This window comes from Chiloscyllium plagiosum, unplaced genomic scaffold (assembly GCF_037043375.1).
Source record: "Chiloscyllium plagiosum isolate Xiang-an unplaced genomic scaffold, Cpla_swu_hap1 HiC_scaffold_25, whole genome shotgun sequence".
Lineage (NCBI taxonomy): Eukaryota > Metazoa > Chordata > Chondrichthyes > Orectolobiformes > Hemiscylliidae > Chiloscyllium > Chiloscyllium plagiosum.
This window is the reverse complement of record NW_028270163.1, coordinates 48,553,499-48,580,807: the sequence shown is the minus strand read 5'-3', so window position 1 is coordinate 48,580,807 and position 27,309 is coordinate 48,553,499. Positions and strand designations below refer to the sequence as shown.

Below are 27,309 nucleotides of genomic sequence, written 5' to 3'. Positions count from 1 at the left end.
CTCAGCCAGTATTTACTGTCGACCCCTACATACCCTTGAGAAAGTGGTGGTGAGTTACTTCATGAACTACTACAGTTAATTTAATGTAAGTAAATCCACAATCTACTAGAAAATGCTATTAGAAAAAGTGTCCCACCTACTGGAACTCAGTGACAATGAAGGAGCAGAGATATTTTTCCAAGTTAGAATTCAGAGTGGCTTGGAATGGAACTTGCAGACAGTGCTATGCCAAGTATCCATTGCCCTTATTCATCCGAATGTTAGTGGTCATAACTTTGTAATGTGCTGTCTAAGGAGCCTTGGATAATTTCAGCTGTGCATATTCTCAAAGATACACACTGCTGCTACGATTCATCACAGGTAGGACTGGATATTTGCTGCTTCCTGCAGCCCTCCTGAGCCTTTACTGAACCAGGGTTGATCTCCTGGCTTGATTATAATGGCACAGTTGAAATATGCTGGCCCAGGAGGTTGCAAATTGTGTTGTAGCGTGATTCTGCTACTGCTGCTGATGGCCCACAGCACGTCACGGATGCTCAATGTTGAGTTGCTAGGCCTATTCAATGTCTGTTCCATTTAGCATGGTTATAGAACCACATAGCACAATGCAGGCTTTGCTTAATGTGGAGAGAGGACATTGTCTCCACTAGTGCCTCCCAGTACACTAGTTGGGTGAATGGATTACTAGTCCAATGACAATAATAGTGCTTCAATCGCCTCCCCATAATTTAAAATTATTGGAATGGCAATCCACTGAAAGAGAATTTATTATGTTACAATTAGACAAGTCCAGGACCTGAAAGAACACAGCAAATGTCTCTTTACAATTCTTCAATCCGGTTGATTAATGGGTCAAGAAGAGAGAAGCAAATGTAAATTAAATGAATGAATCCAATGTCGAATCAGACACAGTAAGAGAATAAAAGACATAGTGATTCAAAGAAAGAGAAAACTAGAATTTTCAACAATTTGAATCTGAAGAAATAAGATTTCACACTTGTAAAAGTTCATTTTCTGTGCCACAGAGAATGATTAGCTATAATTAAGAATTATCCTAGTGGTAAAGATCACTTGACTGGAATGGACTGGATTTGATTCTGAGCTTAAGTTTTTAATCTGCTGTGCTTATGACTCAATGCATTTGAACACCACAGCAGGGCAACTCAGGAACACGAACAATTGTGCTTAATCATACACATTTGCCCCTCACCGGAGGTTGCTGTACCATTTATGCATCAATAACGGAGCATCATTAGCCATACTATTCTGACAAATTATAAATCCCTAGAATTTTGATACAATGTTAAGACAAAAAATAATTGAAAGAATAAAAGATATTGCCCCCCATATAATCAAACACTATATACAAACCATTATAAAGCTACACCTTCACTTTGTCTCTATCAAAATGCATGCCAAAATCTAATCAGAATAAAAATCCTGACGGTCCTTTCTGGAGCTCATACTACTGACAGAGTTTCAACCACTAACCATGCACATCAGAAATGTGCAGGTATACACGATATACCATTTGCTGTTCATTCACTTTTTAAATAGAGTAAGTGAAAATTGCATCATTCAAGAAAACTACATAGAATAAATATAGTATCTAGAATCAAGTAAACAAGTTCTTTAAATTTAAAGAATTTCCACAAAACTGAATTCAGCTTGTAAATGATAAATCTCATGCATACCTTTTTCTTTTGCAGATATATTTGGCAGTGGCTCTGCAGGAACTTCTGGTAGTTCAACGTCTTCCTGAAAGATTAAAATAAATCATTTTAATAGTAACTGATTCCTAAGAAGACATCAGAAATTTGTATTTCCGGCAAAAGATTTAAGAAGAATATGTACCCAGGCTGTAAAATATAAATTCACAATTGAAGGGAGAACATGTATAACTGTGGTCAGCAGCGAAGAATCAGCATGTGTGACTCTCTTCATTTTCCATGACCATAGATTTCTTGCAACCTGCTGTCACTGGGCATCTAGTCTACCATGGCCCTCTCTGGTCAAGTAATGGGTGGCATGGTGGCTCAGTGGTTAGCACTGCTGTCTCACAGCACCAGGGACCCAGGTTCGAATCCACCCTCTGGCGACTGTCTGTGTGGAGTTTGCACATTCTCCCCATATCTGCGTGGGTTTCCTCTGGTTTCCTCCCACAATCACAAAGATGTGCAGGTTAGGTGAATTGGCCATGATAAATTGCCCATAGTGTTAGGTGCATTAGTCAGGGGTGAAGTAGGGGAATGGATCTGGGTGGGTTACTCTTCAGAGGGTCGTTGTGGACTTGTTGAGCCAAATGGCCTGTTTTCACACTGTAGGGGATCTATCTAATCTAAACATAAGCTGAATTTTTAGACTTCATTGGTCTAGGAATTTCAATATTTCCAACCAACTTGCCAATTCCCCACCCAATATAGGGTTTGACTTAGCTGTAGCTTCAAATTCTAATCGTGAGAATTAGACAGCCTCTTCCTTGACTTGTTACATCCCTAAGCTTAAACCTTCTCAGCTTCACATAACACCTTCAAGATTTTAATCAAGCACTTCTGGTCTGGAACTTCTAAATTTATCTCCTTACTCTGAGGTAAACTGTTTTTACTACTTCTGTACTATCTTCTTTCTTTCTCAGAAACTGTATTGCACATCTAGCCTTAGCTAAGACCCCTGCAGAACTGCTTAAACTGAAACTAAAGAAAACTATTTTTCAATGTTGTGGTGTTTCCCCAAGTGCAAAGAAGTTCCTGAATCTTGTGTAAGCTAATACATCACACTGTTTACTTGTTTCACTCAAACTCTTCCAATGTAAACCAATTTCCAAAAGACTCCAAAATCACACTGTTTTTAAATAAAGACATAACAGCCTCAACAATACTTATAAGTTAATAATTCAACACATTTAGACACACAGATAATCAATATGCCACTAGTTTACATTAAAAAGTCCAAACTCAAAATAAATTTTTACAATATGTGTCTCAGAACTTACATCACTCTTTGCAGCACAACTTGTGGAGAGTTGCAGCAAGGTAAAGTAAGTAACAAGGTCCAGACTTCTGTATTTAGCTACATGTGGGGTGTCTTTAGATGTTGCTGCCCAATAATGATTAGAAGTCCAGAGAACCTTAATTATCATAGAATCCTTACAGCTTGGAAGCAGGCCATTCGGCCCATCGAGTCCAGATCAACCCTCCAAAAAGCATCCCATCTAGACCCATCCTTCCTCCCTATCCCTGTAACCCTGCATTTTCTTATGGCTAATTCACCTAACCTGCACATCTTTAACTGTGGGAGGAAACCAGGACACCCAGAGGAAACCCACGCACACACGGGGACAATGGGCAAACTCCACTCAGGTGATCACCCAAGGGTTGCATCAAACCCGGATCCCTGGTGCTGTGAGGCAGCAGCACTAACCACTGAGCCACCATGCTGCCGATTATTTTTAGCTCAAAGTCCATGCAAATGTCTTCATAAGGTTGAACTGAAATTCTGATTGAAAATGAAATTGACTATTAAAAATGAAGATTTTACCAAGATTAGTCAAAATTAGCAAGTTTTTGTTTACCCAAATGGTTGGAGAAGCAGATTAGTCAGGGTTAAGAATCCATTCAATAGTTTTAGACAACAAAGTGTGCATGATTGTGACACACTTTAGGAATGGCGCTGATAAGACAGAAGTTCAGTTTATGCTTGGATGATGATAGTAACAAGGTGGGAGAGGTGGTTGCATTCAGACAATGGCAAACATTAGGTGATCTTAATTGTTCAGTAACTAGACGAATACATATCCTCACCTGAGTTATAGCATCTAGTTCAGCCAGAATGGCATCCTCATCTTCTTGAGATATTCCTCCAGCCAGAATGTCATCAATTTGCTGAAATAACAAAAAGCCATTGTTTTAACAACACATTTGCCAACCTTTCATTATTTTGTTTTGATCCTTCATTCATAGACGTTAGTAGAATTCAAACTGTGTATCATATTGCTCACCCTCTGGTATTCAACAGCTTCTTGAGTCTCATCCATTATTCTTTCTACTTCTTCAATAGACATAATCTAAAAGAAAAAAGGTTTCTTCAATACTACCATACTATTTTAAGAACTTGAACATTATAACTCATGTATATTAACAGGAAAATAACTTTGCCTGAACTGAGCTGAAGAATTTTATAATGATAAATCAATCTGAAACAAAATAGCTTTTCTCATTAGCAATCTATCCAAGTGTTGAAAAAACCCATCTGGTTCACTAATGTTATCGTTTTCCAGTTTGGCTTACTTATCACTCCTGTTCCCTGGATGCTGCCTGACCTGCTGCGCTTTTCCAGCAACACATTTTCAACTCCAAATCCACAGCAGTATGGTTGACTCTGAATTGCTATTCTAAGCAGGGTTTGCATAGTTGAATCAAATTGCCACAGATAAAGCTGTTCATGTATCTGTGGATCTCCCTCCAATGCATGGGTAGTATCAGTTTAAGAAAGCAGTCAGGGACAGTCAATGAATGCTAGCCTTGCTGGTGATGTACACATCCCAAGAATAAACCAAAGAAAGTGCAAGAGAGTTCCACAATGCAGAAGTCATCACTACTTTCCACAGATATACCTCGTGCATTTTCTGAAGACAGCTGTTTCCAATCTTAAGTCCTTCCAAAACTTTCATTTCTATTTGAGTAAATTCAATGTCTTGAACCTTTAAATTCAAACACAAATAAGCAGCATTATTTTCATACTTCAAAAAGGCAGACAGGTTTTATTTGTTACAGTAAGCAAGACTTGCATTAACAGATGGACAGAAGAGGCAGTAATTAGTCAGCAGGAAGTATCAGCTTTATCATTGCAAAGGAGACAATTATGAAACATTCTTGGTCACTTGGCCATTATGAAACACATTAACTGAACTCATTCACCAACATATCAAAAAGCAACATTGTCTATTTGTGTGTGTTGATGAAGAAGAATGCTACTGCTTGGTGACAACTTGCCTTTTCCAAAATCCAGTGATTTAAACCATCTCCAAAACTGACGTGATTACCCACAATGCAAAATGGTCTCTGTGTTTGCACAGACAGTGCCAGTGTGGTCACCTGGCTGCAATAGGAAGTGCTTGTACACGTGCCATTTGCATAAGCATGTTCTGGGTGCAGCAACACCATCATCAGCGTAGGTACTATTGTCAAAGGATCCAGGTAAGCAAAGAAGCAGCTGAGGCCACAGTCCAAGCAGGACAAAGGCCAGAACCAAGACTGGGAGCTGAGAGGGCTGTACCAGGAGACAGCCACCTTCTTTTTTACCTGGAAATAAAGACTGAGTGGCCACAGGGGGAGTGGGAGCGAAAATAAATCCTGTCAAGAAGGAAGATCAATTTCAAAGTAAACTGTTTATTTGATTGCACTGCAGATTTTATTTTACATCCAAGCAGTTGCTTCCCTACCTTGAGAATGGGTCAGCTTTCATTCTATTCTTTGTAGCACCTAAAGTTGGTATTCATAGGATATGCTGGCCCCTATGCACGTAATATTATTCACAACTAGCCACTCTGAGTGTGTGACAAATTAAGGTAATTTCTGTATTTCACACTGGTGCTGACTAGGAATTATAGGTCATTCTGCTACAACGCATGTTTCTTCAATGCAAATTGGCTGTAATGCAATTGACGAATAGGGGCCGTTGTTTCTAAAGTAGAGCCACTGCATTGCCAACACTTTAAGTGCTACTTTTATTGTGCGATTTTTATATAGCACAAGAACGCAACCATTGCGTTGTAGAAGAACTGCCTGTGGACTGAGTCCAGTCACAAACATCTTATACAAAGTAATTATAGATTCTCAAACCTGTCGTTCTAGGGTAGATTTTAAACCACTGCTTTTTTAAAACAGGGGTCCAGCATACAACTTATTTTAATGTGGTCTGTCTGTTCTGACAAACTCAGGCCATACCTTTTCAAACAAACAGTATTTATTTACATTATATAAATGAAGATATTGCAGCAGACATCCCTAACATTAGCTTATCTAGTTTGAAACTTTCAGCAAGAGAGTCTCTGTCTCATGAGGTCACTACCACAGCATACCTTACAAGCTCATCTGCACATCCTTAAACCCTAGTACTACATAACTTAGTTTTAACTACTTAGCTTTGTTTTTGTTTTATATAATCTTAAGGTCTAAAGAATTAGAGCTAAGAGAACTGATCGGAGTAAGAAGACGTTGAGAAGAAAACAAGTTTAAACATAAAAGCAGGGGACAGAGATGACAGAGGCATGTACTAAGCACAAGAATAAAGAAAGAAGTATGAAAGTGATGAAGAAAGAAATAGAACAAGAGAATAGAAGGAGAATGAAGTGAGGGCTGGAAAAATGAGGCGGCAAGGGACAGAATTTCCATAGAAATAAGGAGAATATGCCTGCAAGATAATCTTACATTCCTAGTAAACTCAAATAGGGTGTGTTCACAAATCTGATACATTTGTTACCCAAAGCAGAAGACTTTTCCTTACCATTTTCTCAAGGTTGCCAATCTGAACTTCAGTTTTATCAAGAAGTTGCTCCTGATATCGTTTCTTCTTGAGCAGAAGTTTGGCTTTACTGAAGAACAAAAGACATTCAGATCTTAAAATGGCATTCAGATCTTAAAACCTTGCTGAGTTGGTGCCAGTTCACCTTCTACGTATGTTCATGGGTGCACGTGAGCAAATATTTATCACGGTCCCTTCCTTCCAGTATAGTGCTTTAGAAATCCTTCCTTCATGTCAACATCTATCTTATTGATGAACACGAATGAGAATCCATCAGGGTATGGATCCAAAGCTTTGGTCTCTGATTCAGTTAAATGAATGCAGAAATAGAGAGGCACATATGGAAGTTTGCAAATGACCGTGAAATAGGTAGCACAATACAGTAAATGGTGTAGATTCGAACAAAAGTTGCAAAGGGACATGGATAGATTGAGAGTAGTATGGACCTCAACATGAAAAAGTATAAGATCATCACAGTGACTTAAAAACAACTGATCAGCAGTATTTTCTAAATGGCAAAAAGACAGAAACTATAGAAGAACGGAGAGATTAGGAGATCCAAATACAAAAATCACTTAAATTATTTTTGTATGGGTTCAATAGTTTTAAAGATTAGTAACATGCAGCCTTTATCTGAAGCAGATGTGGTCAGACTCCATCTGTGGCAATTCATTAGTTTTAGATAAAGCACCTTAGGGAGAATACTGCTATCATCCTTGTAGAGACTGTGTGAAATTTCACATAAAGAACATAAGAAATGAGCAGAAGGTTCGTCCACCATTCAGAAAGATCATGGCTGATCTGATATGACTTGAACTTCACTTTCTTGCCTGTACACCATGCCACTTAACTCCCTCATCAATAAAACATCTGTCAAACCCAGCCTTAAGTATCTTCAGTAACCTGCCTTTCACTACTCTGGGGAATAATTCCAAACACAAACAACACTAAGAAATTCATCCTTATTTCCATCTTAAATGGGAGGGCCTTATTTTGAAACCATGCCCCAGCATTTGAAAAACATGTGGGTAATGACTAATTTGCCCCTGAAAATTCAATTACAGGGAGACCACAGAAAAGGTATCCCTGTTTGAGAAAGAGACAAAATCAATGAGGAGTTGCTCCTTCAATTAGAGATCCCGCCCCCTCTCACAGTCCTTTCTCCACTTTCTGAAATCATAGGTCCTATCCATCTCTCACTCTTGCTGCTCCTACTCAGAGAGAATAAGGGATTGGAAGAGCATTAAGGGTGGGGGAGAGAGAGAACCTGTGATTGTAAGTACTGTGGCCTATCCAAGGCCCATCTTGCAGGAAAATCTCAGGAGGCCAGACCAACAGGGTGTATGGAGAGGTAAGTATTCAACAGAGCCAAAACCAATGGTTGGGGTTAGGTTTAGTTTTGGGAGGTAGTTAGCTTACTGGTTTTTGGTGCAGTGTAATGCCAACTACATGGGCTCATTTCCTGCACTCGCTGAGGTCACCATGAAGGTCCCATTTCTCAGCCTCACTGCTTGCCCCACTAGTGATGACCCTTGGGTTAAACTCACCATCAGTCGTCTCTCCCCCTATTTGGTAAGGCCACACTGGGAGAACTGTGTACAATTCTGGTCATGCTGCTATAGGAAGGATGTTATTAACTATGAAAAGGTGTAAAAGGTTTACAAGAACGTTACCAAGATTGGAAGATTTGAGTTATAAGAAGAGTCTGGGACTTTTTTCCCTGGAGCGTAGGAGGCTGAGGAGTGATCTTACAGAGGTTTATAAAATCATGAGGGGCATAGATAAGGTGAATAGCAAGGGGCTTTTCCCTAGGGAAGGGTAGACCTAGTCCAGTCCAAAATTAGAGGGCATGGTTTTAAGGTGAGAGGGACCCAAGGGACAACAAAATTACAACATTTAAAAGACATGTGGACAAGTACATGAATAGGAAAGGCTTTGAAGGATATGGGCCAAAATGCAGGCAAATGGGCCTGGTTCAGTCTAGGAAACCTGGTCGACACAAACAAGTTAGGACAAAGAACCTTTTTCTGTGCTGTCTGTGTCTATAACTCTATAAGAGAGCAGCCCTATGGTCCTCTGGGACGATTACGATTTTACCCAGTGAAGAAAACAACAGGCAAGAAATAAAAAGGTGGAAGTGTAAAAATCTGAAGTCAAAGGCTCTTCTCAAAGCCTCCACATCTCTCTGAACAGAGCTGAACCAGGTATAAAACTAGTTCTGTTCCACAGCCAGGTTCATTCGCAACAAAGGCAATTTGAAGTTAATACAACAGCAAAATACTGCAGGTTGTGAATTTCATTTGAATTTAATATCAGTTAAATTTCTGCTTCAGAGGTCATAATGAAGGGGTTTGGTTGATATTTCACTTGGCCTTTTTGCACATGTATGCTCTTTGCACCACCTAGTGGTGGTATTTATGCAATTCGTATCCCAAACTAAAAGCTCACCACATATTCCAAAAGGCACTTATTATTGAACCATCAGGAAAACCGTATGAACAAACTCTCAATAATGTCAAGCAGTTCAAATAGAATATTTCTGATTGTTAGTGGTGTTTCTGAAAAAAAAATCAACTGAGGGTCCTGGAACAGAACGATTATTGTATATGATGGGAGAGGAGGAGGAGGAGGAAGAGAGAGTAGACCATAACAATGCATTTATAGAAGAAGAGGGACTAATTACAGTGTACTTATGACATACATGCTGTGCCTTCTATTTTTAGATATTCCCCCCAAGACAGAAAACATTCTCTCAACAACAACTCTATCAACCTCCTTCAAAATATTATATATGTTTTAATACCTCACATTTTCCCATATTATATTTAATGTGCCAAACATTTGCCCACTCAAATTACCCATAGCCCTTTGTAGAAACTTTACATCCTCCTCACAACTCACTTTCCTATCCATCTTCATACCATCAGCAAATTGGGTTATATTAGATGGTTCCTTCATCCAAATCATCAACAGAGATCATAAATGGTTGAAGACCCAGCCAAAATCCATGCAACAATCTATTAATTACCATTTACTAGAACATAAAACATAGAAGAATACAGCGCAGTACAGGCCCTTTGGCCCTCGATGTTGAGCCGATCCAAGCCCACCTAACCTACACTAGCCCACTATCCTCCATATGCCCATTTAAATGCCCATAAAGAGGGAGAGTCCACCACTGCTACTGGCAGGGCATTCCATGAACTCACGACTCGCTGAGTAAAGAATCTACCCCTAACATCTGTCCTATACCTACCACCCCTTAATTTAAAGCTATGCCCCCTCGTAATAGCCGACTCCATACGTGGAAAAAGGTTCTCATGGTCAACCCTATCTAAACCCCTAATCATCTTGTACACCTCTATCAAGTCCCCCCTAAACCTTCTTTTCTCCAATGAAAACAGCCCCAAGTGCCTCAGCCTTTCCTCATACGATCTTCCTACCATACCAGGCAACATCCTGGTAAACCTCCTGAAGGTGACCCATTTAACTTCACCCTTTTAGCCAGTCCTCTAGCCATGTTAATGTATCATTTCCTACACCATATACGTTCTTATTTTGAATAATAACATAATGTAGAATGTTATTGAATGCCTTTTGGAAATACAAATACACTACCTCTGCTGATTCCCCTACATCCAGATGTTTATTTCAGCCTCAAAAGAACTAAATTTGTCAAACACAATTCTTCTTTCACAAATCATCTTGACACTGCCTGAGACTGTTATTAATTTTATAAATGTACTGCTACTCATATGAAATAATGATTTATAGCATTTTAAAAAGAAAGAAACTCTCACAAAGACAATGGAAATGAAGCTGCTGGACAAGACTTCATTTTCACCCCCTGACACTGAGAATCTTTATTGTTTCCTCTTTACATGAATTCTCAGTAGAAAACACAGGCTGACCAACCCAACTGCAATTAGTTTTCTTTTTGCTCATCCCCATGAAAACATCAGGTCATATGGTCACTTCTTGGAACCCAAAAATGTCATAACTAGGAGATTGAATGATCCTCAGAGTACATCAAATTTCACCTGGGTTTTAAAGGAGACATTACATTTAAAGCATCACATTTCCCCCTTGAAGGGCAAAACAACATATTTTCATTTTCATATCAGGGCTACAAGGATTAAACTTTCAGGATATTCCACTGATTAGGACTAAAGCAAAATGCTACAGACACTAGAAATCGGAAATAAACTTAAAAGTGCTGGAGAGAGTTACTAGGCCAGACAGGTATTCACTAGGCTGTGGGAAACAGTTTGACAGTTCTGATGCGAGATCATCAGCCTGAAACATTCATTCTACTTCTCTCTCCAATCTGCTTCTCAATCTGCTGAGTATTCCAACATTTTCTGTTTTTACTGCATAGTTTAGATTTGTACACCCTGGCGTACAGCAGATCGAGTATAGCTGAAGTGTTCAAGATTAAAAAAAAGTGATGGTGAGCCAAAATAAGGGGACAGAATGATAAATTTAATGTCAAAGTATTTCTACACACACTATAATGGAAAATTTGCAGTGCTCTCTTCCAAACATCTTCTGAGGCTATAGCAATTAAAATTTTCAAAATGGACATTGAGAATTTTGTTTTAAGCAAGTATATCAAAACATTACAGAATAAAGTTGTAGATCAAGTTAGATACAGATAAGCCATGATTGATTATAATGGAAAGTTAAATTTGATGGGCTGAATGGTTTACTCCTGTTCCTACATTGCAAGGGAAAAGGAATTTTATTTTTTGAAAAATGAAGAACCAAACTTTGAAACAGTCAGATATTCAGCATTTACACTCCCAAAGGTCCTCAGGTCACACCATTTTTCCCTATACACTTAAATACATTAAAACAACTGGAAGATTGGTATGGGTTGCCAAAGAATACTATCCTTAATGAATTCAGAAAGTCAGACAGGGACCCAAGATGGTGGCGATCTAGGAAGATCGCGTTGCAGAGCTCCGCACCGCATCGAAAGCAGGACGAAATCCTAACCCACCCTATCTGGACCACCACGATGTCCTGGGACTCTGGAAAGGTCATGGAGTCACAGGAAACTGTTAGAGAGCAACTTATCTCTGTTTTCACCATCCGGGGATAGCGAAGAAGGGAGCAGGTACGTCCGAGGCCAAGCCCATGGTCCAACCTGCAGGATTCTTGGACTCGATTTCCTACCAGATCCTGGTAAAGGAGCTCGCGAAATGTTGGGGAGGCAGATAGTGGAGAAGCTGGCCCTGATGTCTCTCATGCTGCAGATGCATGAACAGCTGGGAGACCTGGAGAAAAGACGGATGAGATGAAATGCAGGGTCACAGTGATGGAAGCTGACACCAATTCCTCCAAGGATAGGATGCAGGCCCTGGAGACGCAGGTCCATAATTTGCTTGACCAGGTTGATGATCTCGCAAACAGGGGCAGGAGAAAAATTATTCAGATCATCTGTCTGCTAGAGGGTAAGGAAGGTGGGCGACCATAGAATGTATTGAGGACTGGTTGCTGAAATTCCTTAACTTGGAGGCTGGAATGAGAAGCTTGAAGATTGAGAGGGCTCAACAGGTCACAATGTGGAGGTCAGGTCTGGACCAATGTCATCATCTTGTCTTGGTGTGGTTTCATTACTATAGAGTGAAGGAGAGAATCGTGGAAGCTTCCAGAATCCAGAGGAAGGATCCAAAGGCCCTAGTTTACGAGGACTCTAAGATCATGTTCTTCCAGGACATCTCAGCAGTGGCGATCCAGAAAAGAAAATCCTATGACGGCATCAAAAAAATACTGAGGGAGCTCAGGATCCAGTACTCTGAGGTATCCAGCGATGCTTTGGATCACCTCAGATGGATCTATATATCTCTTTGACACGGAAGAGAAGCCAAGAGACTTTGTTGACAAATTAACTTAATCTGAACAATTTAGTACATACAAATGTTGTTTGGGTATGTCTTTTCTTTAAAAAAAGGAGTAAGTCCAGTCGGGGATTTCCTTTCCTGTATTTTTATTGGTAACAATCTGGTCTAAACTATGCACGGGGGGATAGTTTAGGATATGTACTTTCAATTATTTCAGTTATACCAAAGGATGGGCGAGGTACTTACATTTTTATTTCAAAATTTCTTTGTTCACATTGTTATTTCATGGTGTATTTTCTTTCTTTTCTGCTTGCGTTTGTGGTGCGGCTCTAGCTAGTCGGAGAGAAAATGGTTGGGATGGCTAGATGCCTACTTACAGGCAGTTTATGCCCGGTTCAGGTATTTATATGACCAGGTTACAATACTGGCAGGGGAATAGGAAGTCGGGTATTGGAATGCGTAGTTGCTCCCTTTGGGCAGGGGATGGGTTCCCCTATTCAGTGCCATTGGCGCTTTATATGTTGTTTTTTTGGGGGGATTTTGTTGTATATAATCTTTGATAGCTTTGTAATTTGTTAACTATAGTGGTTTTAGTTTATGTAGTTTTTATGTTCAATGGATCTCGCGACACTAAGGCTTGGCAATTTGTAATTCAAGATCCTCTCAGGAAGGGTTTGGAGATATATGGGTGCTGGCAGGTGGGACTAGATTGGGTTGGGATATCTGGTCGGCATGAGCGGGTTGGACTGAAGGGTCTGTTTCCATGCTGCACATCTCTGTGACTCTATGACTCTCTGGAATCTAAATGTTACTGCAAAAGGTTATGGTTAATAACTTAATTAAATGGTATACCTGGACCATCAAGAGGAGTCAGTCACCAATTAAGAGGAAAAAGGTACTCTTGACTCTTAGCAAGGAAAAGGTGGATATTGCTTTATTACAGGAGACACACTTGGATGATAGGGATCATTTGAAACTACAGCAGAACGGCTTTGATTGTGTTCACTTTTCATCTTTTAATACCAGAAGTAGGCAATGGCTGTGTTGGTTAAGCGGAATCTCCAATTTAATTTACTAGAGTGTATTAAAGACAAACACAGGATGTTTGTAATCCTCACAGCCCTGATAAACGGGGGAGAATATGGTGTTTAAATGTTTATTGCCCTCCGGCCCATCCTCTCAAATTTCTGGTAGTTGCATTCTCTAAATTGATCAGTCTCGAGTCCTGGCATATAATGATATAGGGGGAGATTTTAAGTTGTCTTACGGATCCCATGGTGGACAGGTTGACCAAAGGCCCCCCCAATACCCTCCGTACAAACTAAACAATTAGTGCATGTGTGTGTGGAGTTAGGATTGGTGAACGTCTGGAGGCATTTCCACCCTACAGGCAGGGATTTTACATTTTTTTTCCAATCCGCACAGATGTCACACCAGGATTGATTTTTTTTTCTGACCCCTGTGGCAACACTGGACTTGGTGGCATCTTGTACGATTGGTAATATTCTCATCTTTGATCATGCTTCACTGTACCTGTTGGTTAAGATTAAGGATGCTATAGTGGGCTCGAGACACTGGCGAGTGGATCCATTTATCCTTAGGGATAATAAGTTTCTGGAGAACTTCTCTAAGGAATTTAGGGCATTCCTAGACATTAACTCAAGCTCGGTTGGTAGCCCATCTATCCTTTGGGAAACTGCCAAAGCCTATGCCAGGGGTTAGTTATTTCCTATTTTGCCAGTAGGAAGCAGAAGGGCGAGCAGCAATGTCTCCTTGAAGCACGGATGAAGGCAGCCGAGAAGGCTTACTTTCACAGCTCCTCGTTGGTCAAGCTACAGAGGATTACGGCGGTCTGCAATGAATTCCACGCTCACACAGACAGCAAAGAAGGAACTTCCTTTCGCAAAACAAAGGGTATATGAGCATGGTGACAAACTGGCCAAGTACCTTGCGTATTTTGCCAGGAAAAGAAGTGTCTCTCAAGCCATTATGTCAATTAGGGAAGGGTCTGGGAACCTAACATGTGATTCCAAAAAGACTAATTGGCATTCCAGAGATTTTACTCTAAATTATACCAATCTGAGGTTTGTGTGGAGAAGCAGGCCAAGATGGAGTCCTTTTGCAAGGATCTGGTGTTCCCGGGTGTGACCCCCAAATAAGAGTCTTTTCTCAATGTCCCCTTAACAGAGCAAGAGGTGCAGGAGGCTGTGAAGCAGTTTCAGAGTGGAAAGGTGCCTGGTCCTGACTTCTCAGCGAATTCTATAAAGAACTTATAAGCATATTGTCAGGCTCGATGCTCAACATGTTCAATGACTCGTACAGTCATGATCGTCTCCCGCCATTTCTAAGAGAGACCAATATTTCGCTTATTCTTAAAAAAAGGGAAGGTCCCAGAGGACTGTGCTTCTTACAGGCCCATTTCACACTTAAAAGTTAACTTTGAAGTCCTCTCTAAGACGCTTGCGTTAAGGCTGGAAACTGTGCTACCTTCTATGGTTAAAGAGGACCAGATGACCATAGTGTTAAAGGTTTAGATGGAGAGGAATTTCTTAAGTGTGTGCAAGACAATTTTCTGATTCAGTATGTGGATGTACTTACTAGAGAAGGTGCAAAACTTGACCTACTCTTGGGAAATAAGGCAGGGCAGGTGACTGAGGTGTCAGTGGGGGAGCACTTTGGGGCCAGCGATTATAATTCTATTCGTTTTAAAATAGTGATGGAAAAGAATAGACCAGATCTAAAAGTTGAATTCTAAATTGGAGAAAGGCCAATTTACGGCGGTCTGCAATGAATTCCACGCTCACACAGCAAGAACTGTATTAGGCAAGAACTTTCGAAAGCTGATTGGAGGCAGATGTTCGCAGGTAAAGGGACGGCTGGAAAATGGGAAGCCTTCAGAAATGAGATAACAAGAATCCAGAGAAAGTATATTTTCTCAGGGTGAAAGGGAAGGCTGGTAGGTATAGAGAATGCTGGACGACTAAAGAAATTGAGGGTTTGGTTAAGGAAAAGAAGGAAGCATATGTCAGGTATAGACAGGATAGGTCGAGTGAATCCTGAGAAGAGTATAAAGAAAGTAGGAGTATACTTAAGAGGGAAATCAGGAGGGCAAAACGGGGACATGAGATAGCTTTGGTAAATAGAATTAAGGAGAATCCAAAGGGTTTTTACAAATATATTAAGGACAAAAGGGTAACGAGGGAGAGAATAGGGCTATATTAACCGCCACCTGAACTCCCCCACCCCACTCACCCAATCCAACCTCTCACCCTCGGAACGCGCAGCCCTCCACTCACTCCGTTGCAACCCCAACCTCACTATCAAACCAGCAGACAAGGGAGGCGCGGCAGTAGTTTGACGCACCGACCTCTACACCGCTGAGGCCAAACACCAGCTCGCAGATACCTCCTCCTACTGCCCCCTTGACCATGACCCCACCCCCCACCACCAAACCATCATCTCCCAGACCGTCCATAACCTCATCACCTCGGGGGATCTCCCATCCACCGCCTCCAACCTCATAGTCCCACAACCTCGCACCTCCCGCTTCTACCTCCTGCCCAAAATCCACAAACCTGACTGCCCCGGCCGACCCATTGTCTCCGCCTGCTCCTGCCCCACCGAACTCATCTCTGCGTACCTTGACACCGTCCTGTCCCCCTTAGTCCAAGAACTCCCCACCTACGTTCGGGACACCACCCATGCCCTCCACCTGCTCCATGATTTTCGCTTCCCCGGTCCCCAACGCCTTATTTTCACCATGGACATCCAGTCCCTGTACACCTCCATCCCCCATCACGAAGGACTCAAAGCCCTCCGCTTCTTTCTTTCCCGCCGTACCGACCAGTACCCTTCCACTGACACCCTCCTTCGACTGACTGAACTGGTCCTCACACTGAACAACTTCTCTTTCCAGTCCTCCCACTTCCTCCAAACGAAAGGAGTAGCCATGGGCACCCGCATGGGCCCCAGCTATGCCTGCCTCTTCGTAGGATATGTGGAACAATCCATCTTCCGCAACTACACTGGCCCCACCCCCCACCTTTTCCTCCGCTACATCGATGACTGTATCGGCGCCGCCTCGTGCTCCCACGAGGAAGTTGAACAGTTCATCCACCCCGACCTCAAATTCACCTGGACAGTCTCAGATTCCTCCCTCCCCTTCCTCGACCTTTCTATTTCTATCTCAGGCGACCGAATCAACACGGACATCTACTACAAACCGACCGACTCCCACAGCTACCTGGACTACACCTCCTCCCATCCTGCCCCCTGTAAAAACGCCATCCCATTCTCCCAATTCCTTCGACTCCGCCGCATCTGCTCCCAGGAGGACCAGTTCCAAAAACGCACAACCCAGATGGCCTCCTTCTTCAAGGACCGCAATTTCCCCCCCGACGTGGTCGACGATGCCCTCCACCGCATCTCTTCCACTTCCCGCTCCTCCGCCCTTGAACCCCGCCCCTCCAACCGCCACCAGGACAGAACCCCACTGGTCCTCACCTACCACCCCACCAATCTCCATGTACAGCGCATCATCCGCCGTCATTTCCGCTACCTCCAATCGGACCCCACCACCAAGGATATATTTCCCTCCCCTCCCCTATCAGCATTCCGTAAAGACCACTCCCTCCGTGACTCCCTCGTCAGATCCACACCCCCCACCAACCCAACCTCCACTCCCGGCACCTTCCCCTGCAACCGCAGGAGGTGCAAGAGTTGCGCCCACACCTCCCCCCTCACCTCCCTCCAAGGCCCCAAAGGAAACTTCCATATCCGTCACAGATTCACCTGCACCTCCACACATATCATCTATTGCATCCTCTGCACCCGATGTGGCCTCCTCTATTTTGGGGAGACAGGCCAGCTACTTGCAGAGCGTTTCAGAGAACACCTCTGGGACACCCGGACCAACCAACCCAACCACCCTGTAGCTCAACATTTCAATTCCCCTCCCACTCCACCAAGGATATACAGGTCTTTGGACGCCTCCATCGTCAGACCACAACAAAACGACGGTTGGAGGAAGAACGCCTCATCTTCCGGCTAGGAACCCTCCAACCACAAGGGATGAACTCGGATTTCACCAGTTTCCTCATTTCCCCTCCCCCCACCCTGTCTCAGTCAAATCCATCAAATTCAGCACCGCCTTCCTAACCTGAGATCTTCTTCCCGACCTCTCCGCCCCCACCCCAGTCTGACCTATCACCCTCACCTTGACCTCTTTCCACCTATCACATTTCCGACGCCCCTCCCCCAAGTCCCTCCTCCCTACCTTTTATCTTAGCCTGCTGGACAAACTTTCCCCATTCCTGAAGATGGGCTTATGACCGAAACGTCAATTCTCCTGTTCCCTGGATGCTGCCTGACCTGCTGCGCTTTTCCAGCAACACATTTCCACCCCTCAAAGATCAGCAAGGCGGCCTTTGTGTGGAACCACAGAAAATGGGGGAGATACTAAATGAATATTTTGCATCAGTATTTACTGTGAAAAAGGATATGGAAGATATAGACTGTAGGGAAATAGATGGTGACATCTTGCAAAATGTCCAGATTGCAGAGGAGGAAGTGCTGGATGTCTTGAAACGGTTAAAGGTGGATAAATCTCCAGGACCTGATCAGGTGTACCTGAGAACTGTGGGAAGCTAGAGAAGTGATTGCTGGGCCTCCTGCTGAGATATTTGTATCATCGATAGTCACAGGTGAGGTGCCGGACTGGAGATTGGCAAACGTGGTGCCACTGTTTAAGAAGGGTGGTAAAGACAAGCCAGGGAACTATAGACCGGTGAGTCTGAACTCAGTGGTGGGCAAGTTGTTGGAGGGAATCCTGAGGGACAGGATGTACATGTATTTGGAAAGGCAAGGAATGATTCGGGATAGTCAACATGTCTCACAAATTTGATTGAGTTTTTTGAAGAAGTAGCAAGGAAGATTGATGAGGGCAGAGCAGTAGATGTGGTCTATATGGACTTCAGTAAGGCGTTCGACAAGGTTCCCCATGGGAGATGATTAGCAAGATTAGATCTCATGGAATACAGGGAGAACTAGCCATTTGGATACAGAACTGGCTCAAAGGTAGAAGACAGAGGGTGGTGGTGGAGGGTTGTTTTTAAGACTGGAGGCCTGTGACCAGTGGGGTGCCACAAGGATCGGTGCTGGGTCCTCTACTTTTTGTCATTTACATAAATGATTTGGATGTGAGCATAAGAGGTGCAGTTAGTAAGTTTGCAGATGACACCAAAATTGGAGGTGTAGTGGACAGCGAAGAAGGTTACCTCAGATTACAACAGGATCTGGACCACTTGGGCCAATGGGCTGAAATGTGGCAGATAAAGTTTAATTCAGATAAATGCGAGGTGCTGCATTTTGGGAAAGCAAATCTTAGCAGGACGTAGGGAGTGTTGCTGAACAGAGAGACCTTGGAGTGCAGGTAGATAGAATAGTGAAGAAGGCGTTTGGTATGCTTTCCTTTATTGCTCAGAGTACGGAGTACAGGAGTTGGGAGGTCATGTTGCAGCTGTTCAGGACATTGGTTAGGCCACTGTAGGAATATTGCGTGCAATTCTGGTCTCCTTTCTATCGGAAAGATGTTGTGAAACTTGAAAGGGTTCAGATAAGATTTACAAGGATGTTGCCAGGGTTGGAGGATCTGAGCTACAGGGAGAGGCTGAACAGGCTGGAGCGTTGGAGGCTGAGGGGTGACCTTATATAGGTTTACAAAATTATGAGGGGCGTGGATAGGATAAATAGGCAAAGTCTTTTCCCTGGGGTCGGGGAGTCCAGAACTAGAGGGCATAGGTTTAGGGTGAGAGGGAAAAGATATACAAGAGACCTAAGGGGCAACTTTTTCACGCAGAGGGTGGTATGTGTATGGAATGAGCTGCCAGAGGATGTAGTGAAGGCTGGTACAATTGCAACATTTAAGACGCATTTGGATGGGTATATGAATAGGAAGGGTTTGGAGGGATATGGGCCGGGTGCTGGCAGGTGTCACTAGATTGGGTTGGGATATCTGGTCAGCATGTACGGGTTGGACCAAAGGGTCTGTTTCCATGCTGTACATCTCTATGACAGGCTTCATAAAGGGCCACAGATCCTCCAATAACATGAGGAGGCTGCTTAATGTAATTCAAGTGTGTCAACAACAGTCAATACAGGGATTGGTGATTTCTCTAGATGCAGAGAAGGCATTTGACAGTTGAGTGGCTGTACCTTTTTTATACTCTCGAGCAGTTGGCTTGGGCGAAGTTTTTATAGGATGGATAAAGGTTCTCTACAGTGATCCACTCGCTGCGGTCATCACCAATACGATACGATCAAGCAATTTTAGCATTTTTAGGGGCAGCCAATAGGGCTGTCTGTCCCTTTTCGCCACTTCTTTTTACATTGATTGAACCATTGGCAGAGGCCATTCGTGGGGATCCCAATATATCGGCTCCAGAAGTGGGACCAAAATGACATAAGATTTCATTGTATGCCAACAATGTCCTCATTTTTCTGTCAAATCCAGCAATTGCGGTGCCTCACCTGATACAATGCATCAGCTCATTTGACACCTTTTTGGGGTACGAAATTAATTTTGCAAAATCAGTGGCTATGCCTATGGGTGGTCTTACGAAGGTGCTAGGTCTTGAGGGTGAATCTCAATTCCCATTTCAGTGATCACAATGATATTTACTTGGACGTATCAATCACTCCAGTTTTTGATCGGTTGTTTAAAGCTAATTTTGTTCAATTATTCGACAAAATCAAACAAGACCTTCAAAGATCGAAGGTGCTTCCGGTCTCACGGTTAGGTCAGATAGCTCTTATTAAGATGAATATCTTAATATGCTTCCCCCCGATTTCTGATAAGCAAACGTTCAGGAGACTGAACAGCTGGTTCAGCTCTTAAATTTGGCATTGTAAGTGGTCCCCTATTAAATTAGTTAAACTGCAATTGCCTCACAGACTGGGGGAGTGGATCTCCCAGACATTAAAAACTATCAACTAAGCTCGCTTTTATCTTATGAGAGTGATTGGGCTTGTGGGGACCCTTTGTCCATATTGTTAGATATTGAAACTTCTCAGACAATGTGCCCCACTTACTAGTTTGCTGTTTTTGGACAAAATGTGAACAATTAAGGAATATTGCCATAACCCAATAGTTATCAATACTGTTAAAGCATGGAGGGCAATTCAGCAGAGAGAAGGCAGTATTGGCAAAATATCTTTTCTTACACATATAGTGGATACGCCAGCTTTTCAAGTGGAGATGGTGGATTCAGGAATCAAACATTGAGCAGCTAGGAGTGTGTCTTGCATGGGTGATTTATTTGAGGGAGACACAATGATGTCATTTGATCAGTTAGTGTGGAAATACGAGCTATCTCGCAGGGGCCTCTTTTGTTTTTTTCAAGTTAGGCATTTTATTCAAAAAAATAGACTACACTTTTGACTGATCCCTACAAATCTGACAGAGAGGAGGGTGCTCAGTGCTAAGAGTACACTTAGCACTTTACATCATCAGTTGGGGGCGCCCCCCCTCAGATGAGTTCGGTCGACTTTGCAGAGTGTGGGAGAGAGAGCTAGATGTTGAGGTCTCCTCAGAGGCATGGGAAGATATTTGGGAAAATGCAAGAAAGATATCAATTTGCAATAGGACCCATGCTTTACAGTTGAAGATTCTCCACAGTGTCCACTTGGCTCTGGATTGTTTGTCAAAATTTAAACCAAGGATATCTTCAACATACCCAAAGTTTAGAGTTAGTACAGGCACTCTTACTTGTCTCTGGTCCTGTTGCAGGCTTCAAACATACTGAAGCGCTGTGGCGGGTGAAATGGAGGGGATTTTGGGTGTAAGGGTGGAGAGGGACCCGACCTCTTCTTTTTGGCCTTCCCAATGTATTCCCTGTAGAGGTGCATTAAGGAAAAAACTTTTCAACATCCTCACTTTTTGCGCTAGAAAGAATATCTTGTTAGGCTGGGGTGTCTGAAAATTCCCCGGGCTTATCGAGTTGGCATAAGATTGTTATGGAGCATATCCCCTTGGATTTTCTTACAAGCATGGTACACCGGAAAACTGAGAATTTCTCTAAAACATGGCGGCCTCTTTTGGACTACCCAGACACAGATTCGTCTGCCACACTAATAAGAGCTTTTATATAGCCATAATGGTTGTGCTTTACGAGTCCAATATCCAGAGAGGGGAACTGCAAACATATGAATATGTGAAAATTAATGTTCTCTATATTCGAGAGTTAGCATTTTGTTTTGCTGAGCTGTATTATTATTATTATTTATTAGTTTGTTGTTAGTTATTACTTATTTCATTAAGTAGTTAGTTGGGGTTTTTAAAAATATATTTTTATATATTTATACATTTGTTCAAGAGGACAGTTTGGGTTTTTAAAATTTTTTTGGTGTTCTTTCCTGTATTGTTTTGAATTATATTGTTTTGTATTTGTTGTAATATTTAAAAAAATCTAGCTTTTAAATAAAAATATATTTTAAAAAAAGAAAGTGTGACAATTTCACACGTTTACATAACATCTGTGATACCTACTCTTTCTTACCACCACGCAGCAGCTGTCGGGCTATTTCCCGCTCCTTCTCAAGTTGAATAGCAATCTTCTTCTGGTACTGTTTCAACTGGTCACGTTGCTGCTTTAGTTGCTGGAGAAACAAAACGCAAAGAATTGGAGTACAATTTTAAAAAATCCTTAGATCAACATATCACCAACTAATTTGAAGAAGGATTTGCACACCACATGGTGAAATATTTAGCATAGTATTATTTTGCCGGGGTGTGGGGCATTTGTCGTTTGTATGGGGAGTGGTGTGTGTGGGGTGGTATACATAGGGGTGGGGTGGTATACATAGGGGTGGGAGGTTGGGGTGGTATACATAGGGGTGGGAGGTTTCAGTGGGGTGTGTTAATGGCGTGTGTGTGTGTGGTGGGGATGGGGTGTTTGTGGCGTGCGTGTGTGGTGGGGATGGGGTGTTTGTGGCGTGCGTGTTTGGTGGGGATGGGGTGTTTGTGGTGTGCGTGTGTGTGTGTGTGGTGGGGATGGGGTGTTTGTGGCGTACGTGTGTGTGTGGTGGGGATGGGATGTTTGTGGCATGTGTGTGTGGTGGGGATGGGGTATTTGTGGCGTGTCTGCGTGTGTGGTGGGGGATGGGGTGTTTGTGGCGTGCGTGTGTGTGTGTGGTGGGGATGGGGTGTTTGTGGCGTACGTGTGTGTGTGGTGGGGATGGGATGTTTGTGGCATGTGTGTGTGGTGGGGATGGGGTATTTGTGGCGTGTCTGCGTGTGTGGTGGGGGATGGGGTGTTTGTGGCGTGCGTGTGTGTGTGTGGTGGGGATGGGGTGTTTGTGGCGTACGTGTGTGTGTGGTGGGGATGGGATGTTTGTGGCATATGTGTGTGGTGGGGATGGGGTATTTGTGGCGTGTCTGCGTGTGTGGTGGGGGATGGGGTGTTTGTGGCGTGCGTGTGTGTGTGTGGTGGGGATGGGGTGTTTGTGGCGTACGTGTGTGTGTGGTGGGGATGGGGTATTTGTGGCGTGTCTGCGTGTGTGGTGGGGATGGGGTATTTGTGGCGTGTCTGCGTGTGTGGTGGGGATGGGGTATTTGTGGCGTGTCTGCGTGTGTGGTGGGGATGGGGTGTTTGTGGTGTGCGCGTGTGTGTGTGTGTGTGTGGTGGGGTGTTTGTGGCGTGCGCGCGTGTGTGTGTGGTGGGGTTTGGTGTTAGTGGCGTGCGTGTGTGGTGGGAATGGGGTATTTGTGGCGTGTGTGTGTGTGGTGGGGATGGGGTGTTTGTGGCATGTGTGTGTGGTGGGGATGGGGTGTTTGCGACATGTCTGCGTGTGTGATGGGGATGGTGTGTTTGTGGCGAGCGTGTGTGGTGGAGATGGGGTGTTTGTGGCATGTGTGTGTGCATGTTTGTTTCTCGGGAGGGAAGGTGACAGCTTCTGTCGAATTGTTAATCCAGACAATCAGGTAATGCTTTGGGGACCCAAGTTCGAAATATCCACCACCTACTACGGTGGACTGAGTTCAGTAAAAATCTGCAAAGGAGAGTCTAACAATGAACTTGGAGCCATTGTCAATTGTAACAAAAACCCATCTGGTTCACTGGTCTCCTTTAGGGAGGAAAACTCATCTTTACCTGCTCTGACCTACATATGACTCCAGACCAACAGCACTGTGGCTCAGTCTTTACAGCTCTCTGGGATTTTTAAAATTCATTTGTGGAAAATGGTGTTGCTGACTGGCCAGCATTTTATTGCCCATCCCTAGTTTTCTTTGTGGTGGTGCTGGTGAGCTTCCTTTTTGAACCATTGCAGTCCACCTGCTGTGACTTGACCCACAATGCCATTAGGGAGAGGATTCCAGGTTTTTTATCTAGTGTCAGTGAAGGAATGGCAATATATTTCCAGCCAGGATGGTGAATGGCTTGGAGGGGGATCTTGGAAGTGGTGGTGTTCCAACTTATCTGCTGCCCTTGTCCTTCTGGATGGAAGTAGTCATGGATTTGGAAGGTACTGTCCAAGGATTTTTGGTGAATTTCTGCATTGCACCTTAGAGGTACTACATGATGCTGCTGCTACTGCCCATCGGTGGAAGGGGGAAAATGGATGCTCGTGGATGGAGTGCCAATCAATGAGCTGCCTTGTCCTGGATGCTGTCACGCTTCTGCAGTGTTGTTAAAACTACAATCATCCATCCAAGGGGAGATTTCCTTCACAATTAACACCTTGCCAAAATTAGATCATTGTTGAAGCTGCACCCATCCAGGCAAGTGAGGAGTATTCCATCACACTCCTGACTTGTGCCTTGGAGATAATGGACAGACTTTGGGGAATCAGGAGCTGAGTTACTTGCTGTAGTATTCCTAGCTCTGTTTGTAATTTGCTGCTTATGCTGTTTGGCATGCAAGTAGTCCTGTTTGGTTGCTTCACCAGGTTGACATCTTATGCCTGGTGCTGCTCCTGGCATGCCCTCCTGTACTGTTCACTGAACCAAAGTTGATCCCCTGGCTTGATGGTAATGGTTGAGTGGGGATTTGATGGGGCAGGAAGTTGCAGATTGTGCTGGAGTACAATGCTGCTCTTGTTTATGGTGTACACTGCCTCATGGATGTCCAGTCTTCAGTTGCTAGATCTGTTCGAAGTCTGTCCCATTTAGCACAGTGATAGTGCCACGCAACACGATGGAGGGTATTCTCAATGTGAAGGTACAATTTCATCTCCACGATGACTGTGTAGTGGTCACTCTTACCGATACTGTCATGGACAAATACATCTGCAACCGGGAGACTGGTAAGATTGAGATCAAGTATGTTTTTCTCTCGTTGATTCCCTCACAACCTGCTGCAGACCTAGTCTAAAATAGCTACGTCCTTAGGACGTGACCAGTTCGATTGTTGCTAAGCTATTCTTGGTGGTGGACATGGACTCCCTCAGTGGGAGTACATTTTGTGCCCATGCCGTCATTATTATCCATGCGATGGGCAATAAATGCTGACAGTGATGCCCTCATCCATGAATGAATTAAAAACAAAGTGATGGAAGCCATCTTAGTTAATGAAAAATGTAATTTACTGTTCCTCTCTCCCCACAAACTACACCCACTCCCAGGACTTCCAATATCCCAGTATTCCAGAACCACTGACAAGCAGATTGGTCAATTGCAGTAGTGATATGATCTTGGACTGAGGGTCTATTATGAGGATAGCTCAGAAATGGTGTCTCTTTCAATACATTTTCAAGAGCTAGCATATTTAATCATTATGAATTGTTGGATTTTGACACTCCATAATTTTTAAAATCCATACGAGATGACAAGGATAAGGGTTGATCAGGTCAAGAGTCATGTAAGACCATGGTTGAGGATTGATTAACATCAGAAAACAATGAAGCACTATGGTTTAGCGCTGGGACCTCAGTACTTACAAATCTATACAAATTACTTAGGTGAAGGAATGGAGGGTAATGTGCCTAAGTTTGCTCATGACACAAAGTTAGATGTGAAAGCAAGTCATGAGGAGAATGCAAAGGCTGATAAAAGAACATATATGAATTAAGTAGTGGGAAATTAATTCTCATACATGGATGCGCAAAACAATTTACTTTATTACAAAGCACTTCCTCCATATGACAAGTGCCAGCCATGATTATGTGTTGATGTCTCTGGGATGACTCTTGAACTCTGAAACGCTTGACCTGGAAGAAGGTGCCATTGCTGAGCCACTCTGACGCAAAAGAACATGACTCTAGTCACACAAATTATATACACGAATACGGATCGGCGTACCTGTGTAACTCCCAAGCATACAGTTTCCTTCACTCATGGAAGGAATACCAATTTACTTGCCAATTTGTTTGGAACATTTCCAATACTTTATTGACAAAAATGTTCAGAAGTAAAAATAAAATTAATACTGATTATATAACAGAGGTGACATCCTGAATATCAGAATTGTCAATTCAGTTTTCTCACACAATTAGGCTTTGCCTCGTGCACTTTTAATACTTCAATTCATTGAAAGATAGGGATTGACCAAGAAAAAAAAATTCATCTAAATATCATATGACAGAATTACAGGATACCATAGTGGGTCCTTTTATTGCTTTGTAAATTTGTGAAATGAAGCAACAGGAGCCTCTAGTGGTGGCGCAGCTTTTACACAGTTTAAATTGCTTTTCTGGACAATACATAGCAAACCAAAAACGAGTACTGTCAAAAATTAACCTTAATGCGTTTAGAAAATCATATCTAACAGAAACTAAACTAAATAAATTGTACTTAACAATACAAAGTAATGCTTTAAGTGCATGTAACAACAAATGTTAACAACAAATGTCAAAAACAAATGTCACAACAAATCTCACTCTTGTGAGAGCTCGCTATGTTAAAATTGGTTGCCAAATATCCTTTATTACAATGGAAACTGAGGAGACATTGTGTTGAGATATTGTGTTATAGGCTATCTTTATTAACTCACTCACCAGTTCGCTATATTCATTAATACTGGGTCCCAATTCATTCATAAAACCATAGTTCTGTAGTATCCAAAGTTAAAAACAACTCTTTCAAACCCAATACTACACTTCCACACCTTATCAGCAAGCAGAACAACACCATACCCACCAAGTCTTCAAGAAATATTATAATATTAATCAGTTCTTATCAACCATCTCCTGCACCTGAATAAACTAAGTACCTGTTAAATATCTTTTAACTGGGCCATTATCCCTTTAAGAATCTGTCTGACAAAACAGCACTTGCATGAAATTGCACGAATGAATGAAACTTATACAAGCAAATAGTAAATAAATCTCTCCACACAATTGCAGTAATCAATTAATATCCTTTATTCTTTTATTCCGATTTCTAACTTATTTAGAGCATGTAGGCCTAATAGTTTTACTAACATTTACTAATTTAAAAGGCAAAAGGGCTAACATCTAATTATGCAAGCAGACCAGACAGATATCCCATCCGAAGTAGCAGCCAGCATAAGCGTGTTTTAACCCATCTCCTGTCTCCCTGGACAGGAGCCCTTCAAAACTTTGCACTATAGATCAAAAATGTGACACTACAATAATGAGATTTTAATGTATGTAAGAACCATGTATAAAGGGACTCTTGTAACAACTGTATTTCAGGATTCTATTACTGCCTTGAACATGTGCTGCAATTGCTGAATAAAGAGGCTATTTTTGCCACTCACCAATTTAGGTTGTTATTTGAACATGATCCCACAGCAACAACAAATTAAAAGATACTCAGTTGCTTGTGAGCCTCCTGAGTCTAAAAAAGTGATAGGAGTACAATGTTGCTCTTTTTAAAGTGCCACAAAACTAAATAAGACACAAGCAGCAAGTGGAAAAGAGATCAAGTTTATCCACAATACTGAATATTTGTTTTAGTCTGGCAAACTACCTTAAATTGAAACAG

At 42.6% G+C, this 27,309-nt stretch overlaps 1 protein-coding gene across 1 annotated transcript in view; it reads right to left on the bottom strand.

Moving 5' to 3' along the window:
* The window catches only part of chmp6b (charged multivesicular body protein 6b), a 40,571-nt gene that overhangs the window by 5,947 nt on the left and 7,315 nt on the right, over positions 1-27,309 (bottom strand). Inside the window, exons 2-7 of the mRNA XM_043714964.2 lie at positions 21,913-22,022; positions 6,505-6,592; positions 4,613-4,699; positions 3,998-4,063; positions 3,801-3,881; positions 1,695-1,758 (exon numbers count right to left, since the gene is read on the bottom strand). Coding sequence (XP_043570899.1) covers positions 1,695-1,758; positions 3,801-3,881; positions 3,998-4,063; positions 4,613-4,699; positions 6,505-6,592; positions 21,913-22,022 — 496 coding nt within the window. The remainder of the gene's footprint in view (positions 1-1,694; positions 1,759-3,800; positions 3,882-3,997; positions 4,064-4,612; positions 4,700-6,504; positions 6,593-21,912; positions 22,023-27,309) is intronic.